The 15,358-nt window shown below is 35.1% G+C and overlaps 2 protein-coding genes across 3 annotated transcripts in view; both read right to left on the reverse strand.

Annotated features, from left to right (window-relative positions):
• LOC111191728 (alpha-1-antitrypsin 1-2) overlaps nucleotides 1–15,358 on the reverse strand; it is a 313,064-nt gene that overhangs the window by 101,457 nt on the left and 196,249 nt on the right. The gene's annotated exons all lie outside the window — the stretch shown is intronic.
• The window catches only part of stxbp1b (syntaxin binding protein 1b), a 42,578-nt gene continuing 30,549 nt past the window's right edge, over nucleotides 3,330–15,358 (reverse strand). The window contains exons 10-19 of the mRNA XM_049470323.1: nucleotides 15,154–15,261; nucleotides 13,234–13,294; nucleotides 13,075–13,140; nucleotides 12,891–12,971; nucleotides 10,436–10,574; nucleotides 10,058–10,167; nucleotides 8,817–8,918; nucleotides 8,651–8,736; nucleotides 6,794–6,948; nucleotides 3,330–4,978 (exon numbers count right to left, since the gene is read on the reverse strand). Coding sequence (XP_049326280.1) covers nucleotides 4,872–4,978; nucleotides 6,794–6,948; nucleotides 8,651–8,736; nucleotides 8,817–8,918; nucleotides 10,058–10,167; nucleotides 10,436–10,574; nucleotides 12,891–12,971; nucleotides 13,075–13,140; nucleotides 13,234–13,294; nucleotides 15,154–15,261 — 1,015 coding nt within the window. The 3' untranslated portion in view covers nucleotides 3,330–4,871. The remainder of the gene's footprint in view (nucleotides 4,979–6,793; nucleotides 6,949–8,650; nucleotides 8,737–8,816; nucleotides 8,919–10,057; nucleotides 10,168–10,435; nucleotides 10,575–12,890; nucleotides 12,972–13,074; nucleotides 13,141–13,233; nucleotides 13,295–15,153; nucleotides 15,262–15,358) is intronic.

Below are 15,358 nucleotides of genomic sequence, written 5' to 3' on the forward strand. Positions count from 1 at the left end.
AATTAGGCGCTTATTAATGTCTTAGTATTTGCTTAATAAAGCCTTAATGAGACATTTGGAACTGATTTATTCACTACTTATTATAGGCTTTATTCTCTGTTCTTAAGTGTTACTGGTGCTTAATTAGGGGTCTGTTATGTGGAAATGATTTATAATGGCTGTATTAGTTCTTATAATGCATTATAAAGAGTTATGTTAGCACCCTGTTATTAAGCACATTGTTATGCATTAACTATTAGCTAATTCTACATGTTATTAGTGTTATTATAATTGGCAGCAGTTTGATCTATGTGAGTTTGGCAGGGTTATGGCTGTGCTTATTGAGTTTATTGAGTTAATAAAGGGTTAATAAATCACTAATAGACTAAAAGATGTGCGCCATATTCTAAAGTGAGGTTCTGTTCATCACTGATTAGACACTAAAAAGAACTGTGTGTTTGATTTTCCATTTACAGAAGTTGAATGTCAAAAATGCAATTGTCCTAATAAAATAACATTCTCTATTGAATTCAAGCAGTTTTATTTCCTGTTAGATGTAGACTCTCAACTTCTACACTTAAAATGTAGACTGACCGACTGGTTTTATTTGCAGATACTAATAATGCTAAAATTACAACTGTAACAGCAATGGCAACATATGAACATGACTTAACAATTATATATTTATATAGCTATAAAGAACTAGAAAGTCTGTCCAAATTATTCCAAAATATACCAAATAATTCCTAAATGAACCAAATTGTTCCAAATATATATAACATTATTCCCAAATAGACTAAATTATTCTTAAATATATTAAAGTTAATAAGATCGATATCAAATTATTCCCAAGAATACAACCCGTTTATTGTGCACTATAAGAACTAATGAAGCCCTTATTAATCATAACCGCATAACAGACCCCTAATTTAGCACCAATAACACTTACACAGAATAAAGCCTAATAAGTAGTGAATAAAACATTTACAAATGTCTAATTTAGGCTTTAGTAAGCAAATAATAAGACATTAATAAACTCCTAATTTGTGTTCCTTAAAATAAAGTGTTACCCAAATATGACATGATAGATAATACAGACAAAACAGACAAACAAGCTTCGGAATAAATAATGTAATAATAATAAACAATAATCCTGAATCATTCTGAAGATACTCAGAGAAATTACATTACATTACATTACAGGGCATTTAGCTGACGCTCTTATCCAGAGCGACTTACAATTATTTTTATTCCTATTACAGAGTTGGGCCAATGTAGTGTTAGGAGTCTTGCCCAAGGACTCTTATTGGTGTAGCACAGCATAGTCACCCAGACCTGGAATTGAACCCCAGTCTCCCACATGGTAGCTCACTGGCAGGTGGTGGTGTTATCCACTTCACCACACCAAACACAAATAAAGCAGATGTGTGTTTTTGTCAGTGTATTCCAAGAAACTGTCAAAGTTAAAGGAACGAATAAAAGAATTGATTTGGAAAACAATCTGTCTCTTTAAATATAACACTGTACCTTAAATATAACACTGTACCTTCTTTAAGTCCCTCCAATGATCAAACTACGCAAGTCCTTCATTATTGATAAGCGAGGATCTGAATAATACATTCAACACTGTAAAGCATCACACCCAGAAAATACTGAGCCTTCAGTAATTTGTTCGTATTTCAGGTGAGTTTAGTCTCGTTTCAGCTTTGCTATAAGAGACGCCGGGTCACCCTATAGAATAGAGGCACACTATTCTCCATCCATCTATCATCTACCACTCACTCTACAGCAGGGGTCTCAAAGTAGCGGCCCACGCGGTTTCATACGGCCCCTCACGGGTTAACAAAATAAACATACATCTGGCCCGCAATTCAATTTAATTATTTATGCTTTATTATGTTCGTTTTCATATTTTATCTTAACTTGTATTTTGGTGTGTGTGTGGTTTTTGTTTTTTTTTGCTTACGCTGCGTTGCCTGCTTTAGTAGTCTTCAGTAGCCTTCAACAGTCTAACCTTGCAGCCGTGGTGTGTCCACTAAACTCCGTAGTTATAAACATCCTGAGCGCGCTAACTGACCTGTTTATAATGTAATCCGAGCAGTGCCTCCGTGACGCTGCTCTAAACTGCTGCTGTTAGCTGCTTGGGCTGAAAGATGAACTGTAGAGAGCTGTATTATCCGGTTAGTGGGGTTATTTTATTTCATACACAGAAGAACTTACAAATTTTTAAAAACGCTCCAGACTGGCTCAGCTGAGCCCTGTAGCCCGTGGCTGGGCTGCAGCTCTGACTAAGCAAAGACTGCGGGCTTGTGGTGCTGCAGCTGCAGCTCCGACTAGTGGTTGGATGAGGAACTGCTAAATCTGAGGAAATGCTAAATCTGTCACAGCTCACAATTTTTGATTTTATATTTATTAAGCCTTATTTCAGTATCAAACGTTTTGATCAAAGTTAATATAACTTATAAATTAAAAGGATTTATGTTAATAGAGCAACAAGCAACCATTTTTCCATGCAACTGTAATATTTGATTGAATAAATAATATATTGAGAGTTATTTAACATTAAGGAGTAATTACATTCATTTTGTATTACATTTGGTTACATTTTATTACATTTATAAGCTACATCTGGCCCTCAGAGGACAGCCAATATGCCAATGTGGCCCTCGGCAAAAATGAGTTTGAGACCCCTGCTCTACAGCTACTCTACACACTGCCAAGCTTTAATATATTATTAAATATATTCTTTCCTACTGACAGCTACAGTTATGTAAAGGTTATTTCGTAGATTTAATGCTAGTATACATTTATATCACTAGAGACATATCACATTTTAAATGTAACTTTTTTTTTATCATGATAATACCTTTACAATGCATAGTATCATACAATAACAGGACACTGTCATCACTTATAGCTCAAAGTTCAATATGTGTTAGTGTGGTATGAACTATAGGAAGCTGTGGGGATCACACTTAGGTTTTAATGTGTTTAAATGTGTTTTGATGTTTTTTAATAGATGCAAACCTGAGAATAATGAGCTTCAGCCACTGTATAATACAGTACATAACTGAAGAACTGCTGGCGGCTCTACTGTAAATCTACTGTATATCTAACACTGAATTAAATACTGCACTTTACTCAACTTCTACACTGGATCTGCTTTTCTAAACACACTGGAATATACTGTACATGTTATACTGCTCTTTTCTTCCTGTCACAAAAGAACCAGACACTTGGTCTAATGTTCGTTTTACATATATATGTTTTTAAAAGCTTAAGAGTTTGATACGGACTCTTTAAAACTCTTTAAAACTCAGGGTGCTTAAAAGTTTTTGTTCAATATCCTCAAAATTTTAGAAATAAATGGTTGTCTATAGTTGGAAAGTTCTGTATCTGTAAAAGCCACTATTTTGCTGTTTAGAAAAAGAAAGACGATAGAAGAGAGAATTGAGAGTTCAGGCAGCTTCAGCTTGTCGTAGAAAGCGTGTCCTCCTCTCCTATAAGTATCAGAATCAGGAGGGAGAGATAACAGAGTTAAAGTGAGGAGATGGCAGGGGCACAATGGCAGTTCTAGGGGCAGGGCCACAGGGGCATTGGCTGAAATCTGCTAAAATCTGATTGGCCCTCGTCTGTTGTTTGCCTGAGAGCAATTCCAATCCCAAACACTTATAAGTGCTAAATAGGAATGTCTGGCGAGGGTGCTGAATTCGGCCCCATAGTAGTACCTAAATCTGCACCCCCACCATGAAAAGCACCCCCTCTCGGCAGCGTGTCTTCTTGATAGAAGCGGAGATCATTGTCTAGCCCGATTAAATCTGATGTAGACAGTATATATATATATACAGTCAATATTCATTAAAAAAAAGGTTCTTAAATGTCGTGTGTTTGAGAATAATTTGTCTACACACAGTAAAATGCTTGTAAAATAAAGAAACTAGGATTTTTATGGAGTTAACTTTGTGTAAAAAGGTTTAACACAAAAAAATAAAAAATGTGCAATCAAAATTTTAGGAATCAAAAGGAAAGGAAAAAAAGTGTAATGTAGCAAATTCAAAACAGAAACAAATATATCAAAAATATATTTTTAAATATAATTGAGTACGTTATTTGACTATTATTATTTGCGTATAGATTTTGCCATTCTTAGCATTAATATTTTGTGTGTTTTTGTGAATTTTCTGTAAATTTTTGTGTACTTTGCTGCTAAAGTATTTTGCTTCTGGAATCTCTTGTTTACTTCTGCTTCATTTTATATGTATATGCTTTTATACGTATATAATCTGCCATTTTGATTGCAGATGTATTTTTTTGTTTAAAACTTTTGGGCACAAAATGAACTCCATAGATTTTACTGTGTAACATTTTTTAATTTATAGTTACAATACAAGTGTTTGAACATGCTGTGACTGGTGAAGAACTGGTGCTTTTCCTGGCGGGGGTGCCTAAATCTGCACCCCCGCTATGAAAAGCACCCTCTCTCGGCAGCACATACGCACCGTCTATATACTCCGAAAAAAATCCTAGATCCTTCACTGATCGGGCGGTGGAGGGTTGCAAAAACTCTGCACAAGGCATCAGACACATTGAGGGGATTTATAGGATGTTAGATTGGAAAGGGGAGGAGCTTTAGGCATGTTTCTCCTCCCAAAACTTAGCTATTTCATGATATTGGATTCATGGATTCTATAGTATCACTCATACCCAGAATATTTAGTTTGATTCCTTGAGTTTTAATGCTTTTTTAGTGTTCTTAATGCTTTTTTTAATATACGTTCTGGGTGGAAACAAAAACTAGCTTCTAAATAAAGGACAGTGATGGATCTTCTTGGGTTCTTCTTAAATTCTTTGGGGCTCTTTCGCTCTCTCCGGCTCACCGTCTCTCGCCCGCTTCAGTCCTCAGCCGTCAGCTTGTCCTCCGGGGCAGCGTTGGGGTCCAGGAAGTCCTGATGCTGGAGCTCCTTCAGGTACTTGGTGGGAGTGATGGTGTGGGTGGATCCTGTGGAAGCAGATATGAAAGGTTACTTGCTGCTTTCTCTGTAATTATCTGTCATTTAGGAAAGGAAAGAGCATGCTGTTTTTATATATAACACACAGGGCACTCAGGCCACGTCTGATAAACCCCAGACTATAAGTGCTATAAGTGAAGTGCTGTGGCCTTATGTACAAATGTGGGAGCTCAGAATATATAGCTTTTCATGTCGTCTTCCTACAGTTCTAGAGCATTTTGTTCTTTATGCAACTCCAGTGGATGTAAATGTCAGAAGTGGGCTTATAATACAGGAAAAGAACAGCGTAAATTAACCCTATCTTGCATAACATACATTAACATTCAGACTTTGGTTTTGTACAGTTTAACTTATAAAAATTTTAATTCACTTAAAAAATAAATAAATAAAAAAGCACAGTGTTTCCTTATTTAATGTATTCTATAGATTTTTGGGTTTTTTTTTTTTGAAAGGGTGTCAACGGATCCTTAAAGAGTATTAAAAAAGTATCAAATTTACTCCCAAAGGTCTTAAAAATCTGACAAGAACTAAATAAAATTTTGTTTTGGTTTCAATACATTGAAGTTTGCAATTCACTGATTTTTTTATGCTAATTACATTATTAAACGACATTTACCAGTTAAATTTTCGGACTGTGTCAAGCTTAAATTGAAAACAGAAAATTGGGTATAAAACATTTTTTTAGATTGCTACAAAACTTGCAAGGCAATCAACTTATTTACAGTCCTTTTAAATAAGCTATTTGTGCACTTTCAACATTTTCAGTAACTTGTTTTTAATGTAAGAGCTGATTTGACATTGCGGGGACACATTTGCTAAAATGAATCAAAGTAAAGCATCATCCAAAAGTAATTTTTATTGCAGAATATATCGTTGTCATTGTGATTCATTGCTGACCTCGCGCATAAAGCCGAGGTTGTGCCAAATTCAGCACCCCCGCCAGGAAAAGCACCCCCTCTCGGGAGCGCACACCTCCGTCTTCTTGGTTGTAACTTTACTTAGAAAATGAAAATAGCTTTTTCCGAGAGGGGGTGCTTTTCCTAGTGGGGGTGCTGAATTTGGTACCAAAATAGTGCATAAATCTGCACCCCCGCCATGAAAAAACACCCCCTCTCGGCAGCGCATCTTCTTGATAGAAGCAGAGATCATTGCTTTAGCTAACTTTAATTAGAAACACACTCCCAAGAGGGGGAGCTTTTCATGGCGGGGGTGCAGATTTCAGCACACTTTCAAGATAAAAGTTTGTTTTAAAACAATTTCCGTTTTTTTTTTGCTGTGGTATAATTTTTTTTTTTTGGGGGGGGGGGACAATTCCACACAGAACCACTGATATGTGCACACAGAAGTATAAACGCACTCTGCTAAGTAGTGCATTTTCGTGGAATACACGTAGGTAGTATAAGTATAAATTGGCCTTAAGAATTAAGAAATAAATTGTGATATACACTTAAGTCATATCATGCATTCCTTCAGTCACTATAAATATGAGCCAGTGCTAAGCTTTCTTCACCCACACACTCGATCTGCTGACTCTTCTCCACTGCTGTATTGATGAAGGACCTGATCTGCTGAGATCTGAAATGATCCGCACTTAAACACACATGTATTTACAGGACAGTCAGTATAAAGCATCTAGAGGAGAGATGGAGCTTCTGCTGCTTTAGTATTTGAGTTAATGGCCTTTATGTTGTGACGGGTCACAGGAAAGAACAGCGTGAACTCTTTGGCATTTACTCTGACTGCGCTGTTCCTCTACAGTCTGGATCAAAGATCTCACACAGCTCTGAACCTCCACTCCAGCTCACCAATCAGCGCCTCCCATTTCCCGTTGGCCTGCGTGACCTCGTAGGCGCAGCGCATTTCGCTGTAGGTCACGCCCCCGATGATGAAGACGATGACCCGGGGACCTGTTCGCATTTCACCAGGGCTTTTATTCTTGTGCCAGTTACCATATCGAGCACTGCAGAATGAGAAGAGGAGCGTCAGTGAACAGCGGGTATGAGTGTGCATTTAACTGGTTTAATAATTGTATCATTTTAATACATAATTTCGACCCATTACATTAAAGTGAATTATATTTATTCATACCTTTTTTTTGTGAAGATAAATATATACAGGGGTTGGACAATGAAACTCTGGTGAAACACTGATTTTAGACCACAATAATTTATTGTCCTGACGGACAGTTCTGATGGAAACAGGAGAGTTGAGGTGCACATTGAATTCTGCCGTGATTTGGGCAGCCGTGGTTTTATGTTTTTTGGATACAATCCCGGTTTGCACCCGAACATCCCTTTCAGACAGCTTCCTCTTACAGCGTCCACAGTTAATCCTGTTGGATGTGGTTGGTCCTTCTTGGTGGTAAGCTGACATTACCCTGGATACCGTGGCTCTTGATACATCACAAAGACTTGCTGTCTTTCAATTCAATTCAATTCAATTTTATTTATATAGCGCTTTTTACAACAAAGGTTGTCACAAAGCCGCTTTACAGGAAAAACAGGTCCACGCCTCTTATGAGCAGCACCACAGAGATGCCAATTTTATGGTGACAGATGCGCCAGCAAGACGTGCACCAACAGTTTGTCCTCTTTTGAACTCTGGTTTGTCTCCCATAATGTTGTGTGCATTCCAATATTTTGAGTAAAACTCTGCTCTTACCCTGCTAATTAAACCTTCACACTCTGCTCTTACTGGTGCAATAATGTGCAATTAATGAAGATTGGCCACCAGGCTGCTCCAATTTAGCCATGAAACCTCCCACACTAAAATGACAGGTGTTTCAGTTTCGTTGTCTAACCTCTGTAAATCCTACATAATTAAAAAACGACATATAACTGTATGTATTTATTTCAGTAATTTAGTTCAAAATGTGAAACTCATATATTATACAGATGTATTAAACACAGAGTGATCTATTTTAAGTGCTAGTAAGTTAAATTAGTATTTCAGAAAAGTTGAATATTATATAAGAACAATTGGTACTTTTGGCAGTGTGGGCAGTTTGTAAACTCCTGCTGGAAAATGAAATTTGCATCTCCAAAAAAGTTGTCATCAGCAGAGAGAGGCATGAAGTGAGAGAAGCTGCACTGACTTTAGACTTGATAATAAAACACAGTGGATCAACACCAGCAGATGACATGACTCTCCAAACCATCACTGATTGGTGGAAACTTCACACAAGACCTCGAGCAGTTTGGACTGTGTGTCTCTCCACTCTTCCTCCAGACTCTGCTCCCTTGATTTACAAATGAAATGTAAAATTTACTGATGATCAGTGATGGTTTGGAGAGACATGTCATCTGCTGGTGTTGATCCACTGTGTTTTATTATCAAGTCTAAAATCAGAGCAGTTTTGTTTTCCCACAAAATCTTACAGCACTTCATGCTTTCCTCTGCTGACAACTTTTATGGAGATGCGATTATATTTAATTTTCCAGCAGGACTTGGCACAATGCCCACACTGCCAAAAGTACCAGCAGGTCTTATATAATATTCAAATTTCCTGAGACACTGATTTTTGGGTTTTCAACAATGAAGAAAATATACACTTAAAATAGATCACTCTGTGTGTAATACATCTATATAATATATGAGTTCCACATTTGGAACTGAATTACCGAAATCAAGTAACGTATCAATGATATCAGTGCTGGTCTTACCTGGTAGCGGTGGTGGTTTTGGAGGTGGCTGTGCGTGTGGAGATGTATGGGTACTGCTTCGGGTCCAGTTTGTCCTCAATGGCGTCCTGTAAAATTAACAAGACTTCAGAAGTCAATCATTCTGTATTTTTATACTTTAATCACACCCTTGTTTTCTCCATCATACCTCCATGATGTCCTTGACCAGAGGAGTCCATCTGGAGAGCTGGTAGGTCTGCTCACTGATTCTCTCTTTACGGTCAGTCTTCTTCTTACGGGTGGTGGCTTGCTGAGTAACAAAGAGATGGTGTTCATTATTTGGGCAGCATGATTTAGTGTCAGTGTGTCTTTGCTATCGTAACGACAGGAAAAGTACACCTTGCATGACTTGAAACATGAATGTGAAATAAACCAATCAGTGTTCACTTGCCTAACATTCCCTTTAAGAGACAGGTGCACTCTTTGGCACTGACTTTGGCAGATTGCTAATTTAATGGCGCAGCTACCTGGACGTGTCCAGTGCTACACAGCAGAGGAAACTAACCTGCTTGTTCACACTCGTTAATTCTGTTTATTGTTAAATGTAAAAGTTGGGTTTGTGCACTGCTCCATGTCCATGTGTGTGAAACAAACAGGGATGTACATGCATTGGGGATGCAGCTGTGCTGACAATTCACTGCCAAGACAGCAATAAGCACCAATACCATAAATCATTTTGAAGCAAATACACAGTGTCTAGAAAGGTGCTTCATAAGTGTAACTTCATTCATTAATTTATTCAATTTTGGACAATGAATAAGCAGGCATTCCAATACTTTTATCAATATCAATATATATATTTTTTGTTCTTCTTTTAGTTCTTTATTTTTTCTTTCTTTCTTTCTTTCTTTCTTTCTTTCTTTCTTTCTTCTTCTTTTTCTTCTGCTTCTTCTTCTTATTATTATTATTATTATTATTATTTAATTTTTTTAATAGTTTTGTATTATTGCTTTTTAACTAATTTAGATTTTCTTTTAATACTATTACTACTATTATTATTGCTTTTATTATTTTTTTGTTTATTTATTTATTTATAATTTTATTGTATTATGTAAAAGTTAGTTTTAGCTCAATTTCAACTCATTTTTGTTGTATTAATCTTATCTTCTTTTGATCTTAATTTCTTATCAATTAAACCAAGCTTTATTCTAATTTTATTTATTTAATTTATTCTAATTCCATTTTTATCTTTTATTTACTGTCATTCTAAAAGAATTAATTTAGCTATTGTTTTCTTCGTCATGTCAACCCCTGTTTTTGTAAATGCTCGGCTACATTGAAAATGAGGGTTGATCGATTGATTGATTGATTGATTGATTGATAGTGTCTCCATGTGTTTTTATTAAAATATTATATTAACAGGATTTTGACTGATTTAATCAGAATCACCTCGGAGATGATGGGCACTGACATGTGCGCCATATTGGAGATTATATCGCTGTCTTCTGGTGGGATCTGAGCGTGCTGCAGAAGCTTACACAGGTTCTCCTCCGTTACACCTGACAAACACACACACACACACAAGCACACACACACACATTTACATACAAGCAGAGCTGAGGATGAAAGGCTGTTAGTGTAACACAAACCGACAGCAGATAAATCTGAGGATATGAAGTAATCAGTATGAATTTAGTATTATGACAGTCTGGCCTGGAGCGAGATGCTCCTCCAAATTCATCTCCCGTCCAGCCCGGAGCGCCGGCCCCGCCACGCCGACGCCTCGCAGGAAATGAGATCTGGAGCCCTGAAGCTGTAATGTCTCACCGTTTTTGAGGAAGATGTAGAGGAGGATGATGCGGATCTTGTCAAAGATGGTGACGGTGGCGTCCAGCAGGATGGGCACGATGGCTCTCATCGGGTCTTTGATCTTTTCTCCTTCAGCATCTGAACCCATCGCCAGGTCCTGAGAACACAGTGTAAATTCTCAATATGAATTAAAAAAAAAAAAAAAATTAGATATAAATAATGTGTGTGCTTTGCATATGCTTTTACTAAATTTTACCGAATATGATCAACAGTAGTGCCGTATCATATCTCACACAACAATATCACACAAAATGTTTGACATGATTAGAAAAACTGGTAACTGGTATCTTTCATTAATATATTTTTATAACTAATATATTTTTATAAACTAATATATTTTAACTAATGATCAGTAGATGTGAACAAAGCAGCAGTTCATCAGAATTTGAATAGTAACAAATGCTCACACATGACACGTATTTATCAGCATGAATATTCATATTAAAAATGTTAGCAAACCATTCATTGGATCATCAGAATTAAAACACTAATAAATCACTAGTAAATACGAATTTTGAACATTTTGCAAATGTTCATCAACTGCAGTTCATGTTGCCAATGCGTTTATTAGTCTTTACAAATGTGAAAGCAACTATTTTTTTTAGTTTCTTAAAATGTGAAAAATAACAGTTATTAATTATTAATTAATGGTATATTAATAAAAGTTATTATAAAGTTTTACCAAAAACATAAAATAACCACAGTTAGGACAGCAATAAACATTATTAAATTGTTATGTAATGTCTCAACTAATCATTGATTGACACTAGTTAATACATTATCAAACATTAATGTTAAATGCTTAAGAATGTAGTGAAACATTTTAAATTGAGACAAACTGTCTTAGTGTCAATTAATGATTAGTTGAGACATTCTGTCATAAATACTGTTAACCCCTTAACGCCTGAATTAATGTAGCTGTATATGAAAAAATGTTTCATGTGTGTTTTACCTTTAAGTAGATAGTAAATATTGTTGAGATTATTAATTTCACTTTTGCACAAAAATAAATAGAAATTTTGGTATGTTGCAAATTTGCAACAACAGGCAATATGATCTATTTGGGGTAAATTCGGTATGTTGCAAATTTGCTACAGCAGACATAATGGTCCATACTAAGATAACAATAACAGAGTAATATAACAGTGAAAAATCTATGTTTTATTTATGCACCCAACAGCAGGCATTCAATAATAAATAACACCAATTACTGTCACCAACACAATATACACAAATATTACAGGAAACATTTCATTAATTTGAATTCTAGATTCATTTGAATTGTAAATTGTCAAAGGTTCCTAGGTCCGTGGCGAATATGCACTAACAGGCATTGGGGGAATGCAGGCGCTATCTTGGCAGGTTGATTGAATCAAACGGTTAGTCGCATATTTGCAACAACAGGCGTTAAGGGGTTAATTATGGTACCCTTATGTTATCAGAACTCCAGATTGTGATAATAGCATTATATTTGAAATCAGTCTTTTTGTATGTGTGTTTCTATTTATTGTATTTACCTTTAATAGTTTCTTTGCAAAAACTAAACTTGCTGCACTTTAGTTTAGTGATACATTTTAGTTGTTGCATTTTTATTCGACTGTTATTATTCAATAACATATATAATTTTTTTTATTCAAAGTCTAGATAAGTAACTGTTTAGGAAATAGAGAAACATAATTTTTTTTTACTAAATGTATAAAACAGTTATATTTATACTAAATAATATGTAAATACTTACTTTTTTGCAGAAGTACTATATAAAAAATATGTTTTGGCATTTCACAAGATTTTGTTATCACAAAAAATACTTTAAAATATCGTCATATAATATTTTAGGGCCATAGTTTTTTTTAGATCTTTTCAAAGAGGAATTTTATTTGAATAATAATCTACATAAAATTATACTTATATCAAGTTTTTCTCAAATTTAAACTGCTACCCTAAAAACATATAAAAACAAAAGAATAAAACAAACTAATAAATATCAAAGATCTCAGAATATGACTTAAAACTGGTTGTAAAACATAGAGTAGTCTGCATGTGTATGTATTAGATATTTGAGATTATTGAGGTTCAGTCAGATATGTAAGAGTATCACTCAATTTTGTGCTGAAACGTGCAACTGATGATCAACCAATCATTTAGCTGATTATGAGAGCTAGATGCTGCTTTTCTTGTTTTCAACCACTAGATGGTAACATGGACTTTGAGCACAGCAGATCATATACTTTAATTCATATACTCTATGTGTAGAATGTGTAAAACTAATGGGAGAAGCCTTCCAGGAGAAGCTTTTTAGACAAAAAAAAAAACACTTTTAAGACAAATAACTGGATACCCCTCTCAAGGGTACCACATTCAGCCCAGTGCAAGGGAATTTACAGGCTATATGTGTGTATGAGAGCTGCTGTACCTGCTCCACACGGCAGAGTTTGTCCACTGTGCCCTGATACTGCTTCATACAGTCCTCTGCCAGGTGCAGGTGAGTGGAGTACTGCAGAATTAAAACACACAGTCAGTGTTAACTTTTCAAGACTTGTATTGTATTGTATTAATTAAGATTGTATTGAGGGTTAATTTGAGGGTGATTGCTCTACCTTGCTGAGTTCTTTCTGATACTGAGGCATCTTCTTCAGCATCTGGGACAGTTCCTTTAAGGTGGTCTATATATACAGAAGAGAGACAGACAATGCTGAAGATCCTTAATCACTGGTCAATAATAATTACTGTAGATGTAGAACTGTAGATAAACACACCTTTTCTCCTGTGTTCATCTTTTTACTCGAGGAGAAGTCCTTCAGTGATTTAGTTACAGCCCTGAAAGCAGAGAATAACAAAAAGAGGGAAAAAAATCTCTTTAAAATAAGGTTATACTTGTTATTAGAAACGTGTATCTTGTCTTTTTTTATTAGGTAAACTTATGTGAGTCATAAATACCATATTTTTCAGACTATAAGGCACACTTAAAATCCTTTAATTATCTCAAAAATCGACAGTGCACCTTGTAACCCAGTGCATCTTATGTATGAATTTTGATTGTGTGGTACTCGACACTGCCTATTAGAGAATTTGGGCCCTATTTTAGCGATCTATATTGCACTATTTATGTTATTTTACCATTACTATTTTATGAAATACTTTTTTTTTACTTTTTAATTGTTTAATTTGTTTTATATTTCTTTTACATTTTGCTGATTTATTTAATTTTATTGTGAAGCACTTTGAGCTGCATTTTTATGTATGAAAGGTGCTTTATAAATAAAGTTTATTATTATCATTATTATTTTATTCTTTATTCTGTTTATTGTTTATGTAAACACTGGGTGTGCAACACTGAATATTAATCAAGCAATCGATTATTTACACTGGAGGGGGACCATCATTTACAACGCCACTGAGCATTTATAGTTTAAAAGGGATTAAAAAGATTTTTCAAAAATTAGAAAAAAAAACTGACATTTACTATAGACAATTAAATATATACGTAAAAAAGGAAAAATAGGACATTTTAAAAAGATCATAAAAATTGATACATAAAAAGTAAAAAATGTATATCTTATGAAAAAAAAATAGTAGTGAAAGTTAAGTAAAATGATAATGATGATAAGAGATTATAAAATGTATATCAATAAGCTAAGAAAACTGAAAAAAATGATATATATATATATTTTATAAATAATTTGATCAATAAAATAATAAAAATTATAAAAAATTATATAAAAAATAAATAATATAAAATATAAACTCATAAAACATAAAAACTCAACAATCACAGGCTTTTTATGTGCAGAATAATAAAAGTTTCAGTTATTTTCAGTTTTAAATCATTGAAACAGCTCATCAAAACCTCAACCTATCCTTTATATTTGACAATATTTGATTAACTTTACAGGTCCTCATTCATTTTTATTTAACCGAACTGAATTTTATATTATTTATAGCCTCGCTATACATAATAAATGGTGGGTATAGTGGGTTTATACCATGGATTTTGCTACATTTCATCCGGCTTTATTTATTACAACATTTTTCTTTTTAAGAAGACAGAGGTTCTCCCACTGCGTCAAGCTCCGCTATGCGTGCCTGCACTGGTGCCCTGGTGATAAGTAAAAAAATGACCTTGCATTTGTCCTGTGTGGGCATCCGTACACTGAGTATGTCAGGAAAACATGGTGACACCCATGTTCACTTAAATGTAGGCATCCTTAGTAGTGCACAACATTAAAATCGAGAAAAAAAGTTGCTGCACTACAAAAACTAGCACTGCCTCAAAAAATTGGGTATGGAATTCACCAGAGATTCCAACATCGCAACTGGAATCCTCTTTTAAACCTTTATGATGAAATCACAAAGATAGTAAGTTGATGCTAGACACTTTGTGCTCTTCCGCGTTTTGATTGAGGATGCCCCACAGGTGCTCAACTGGGTTTAGGGCTGGAGACTACGGGTTTGAAACAGTGGTTTTTAATAAGCTTCTTGTGCACTTTTAAAGTTATTAATGCATTGTTTTAAATGTCTCTCCGGATTCTACACTGCAAAAAAAATCTGTTGGCAAAACTAGACAAAATATATGTAAATTGAGATGCAAATGCCTAAATGAAGCAACAAATCTACCAATGGGGTGACCAGGATACAGGAACTCTGGATAGATTGTATAAAGTGATGTTAGGACTCACGTCGACACTTCAGCTATATGTTTGTGTCTGAGTGTGACCCACAGGTCATCATCCTCATCCAGCAGCACCTCCTTCTCACGAGTATCTCCCATTCCCGTCGTCTCATACCTAATTTACAGACACACACACAAACACACACACACACACACATAGAAGATAGAGATATAAAGTAAGTAGTTTAGAAGTGAAAGCAGCTCGTTTAATA

The sequence above is a fragment of the Astyanax mexicanus genome, chromosome 22, assembly GCF_023375975.1.
Source record: "Astyanax mexicanus isolate ESR-SI-001 chromosome 22, AstMex3_surface, whole genome shotgun sequence".
In the NCBI taxonomy this organism is placed as follows: domain Eukaryota; kingdom Metazoa; phylum Chordata; class Actinopteri; order Characiformes; family Acestrorhamphidae; genus Astyanax; species Astyanax mexicanus.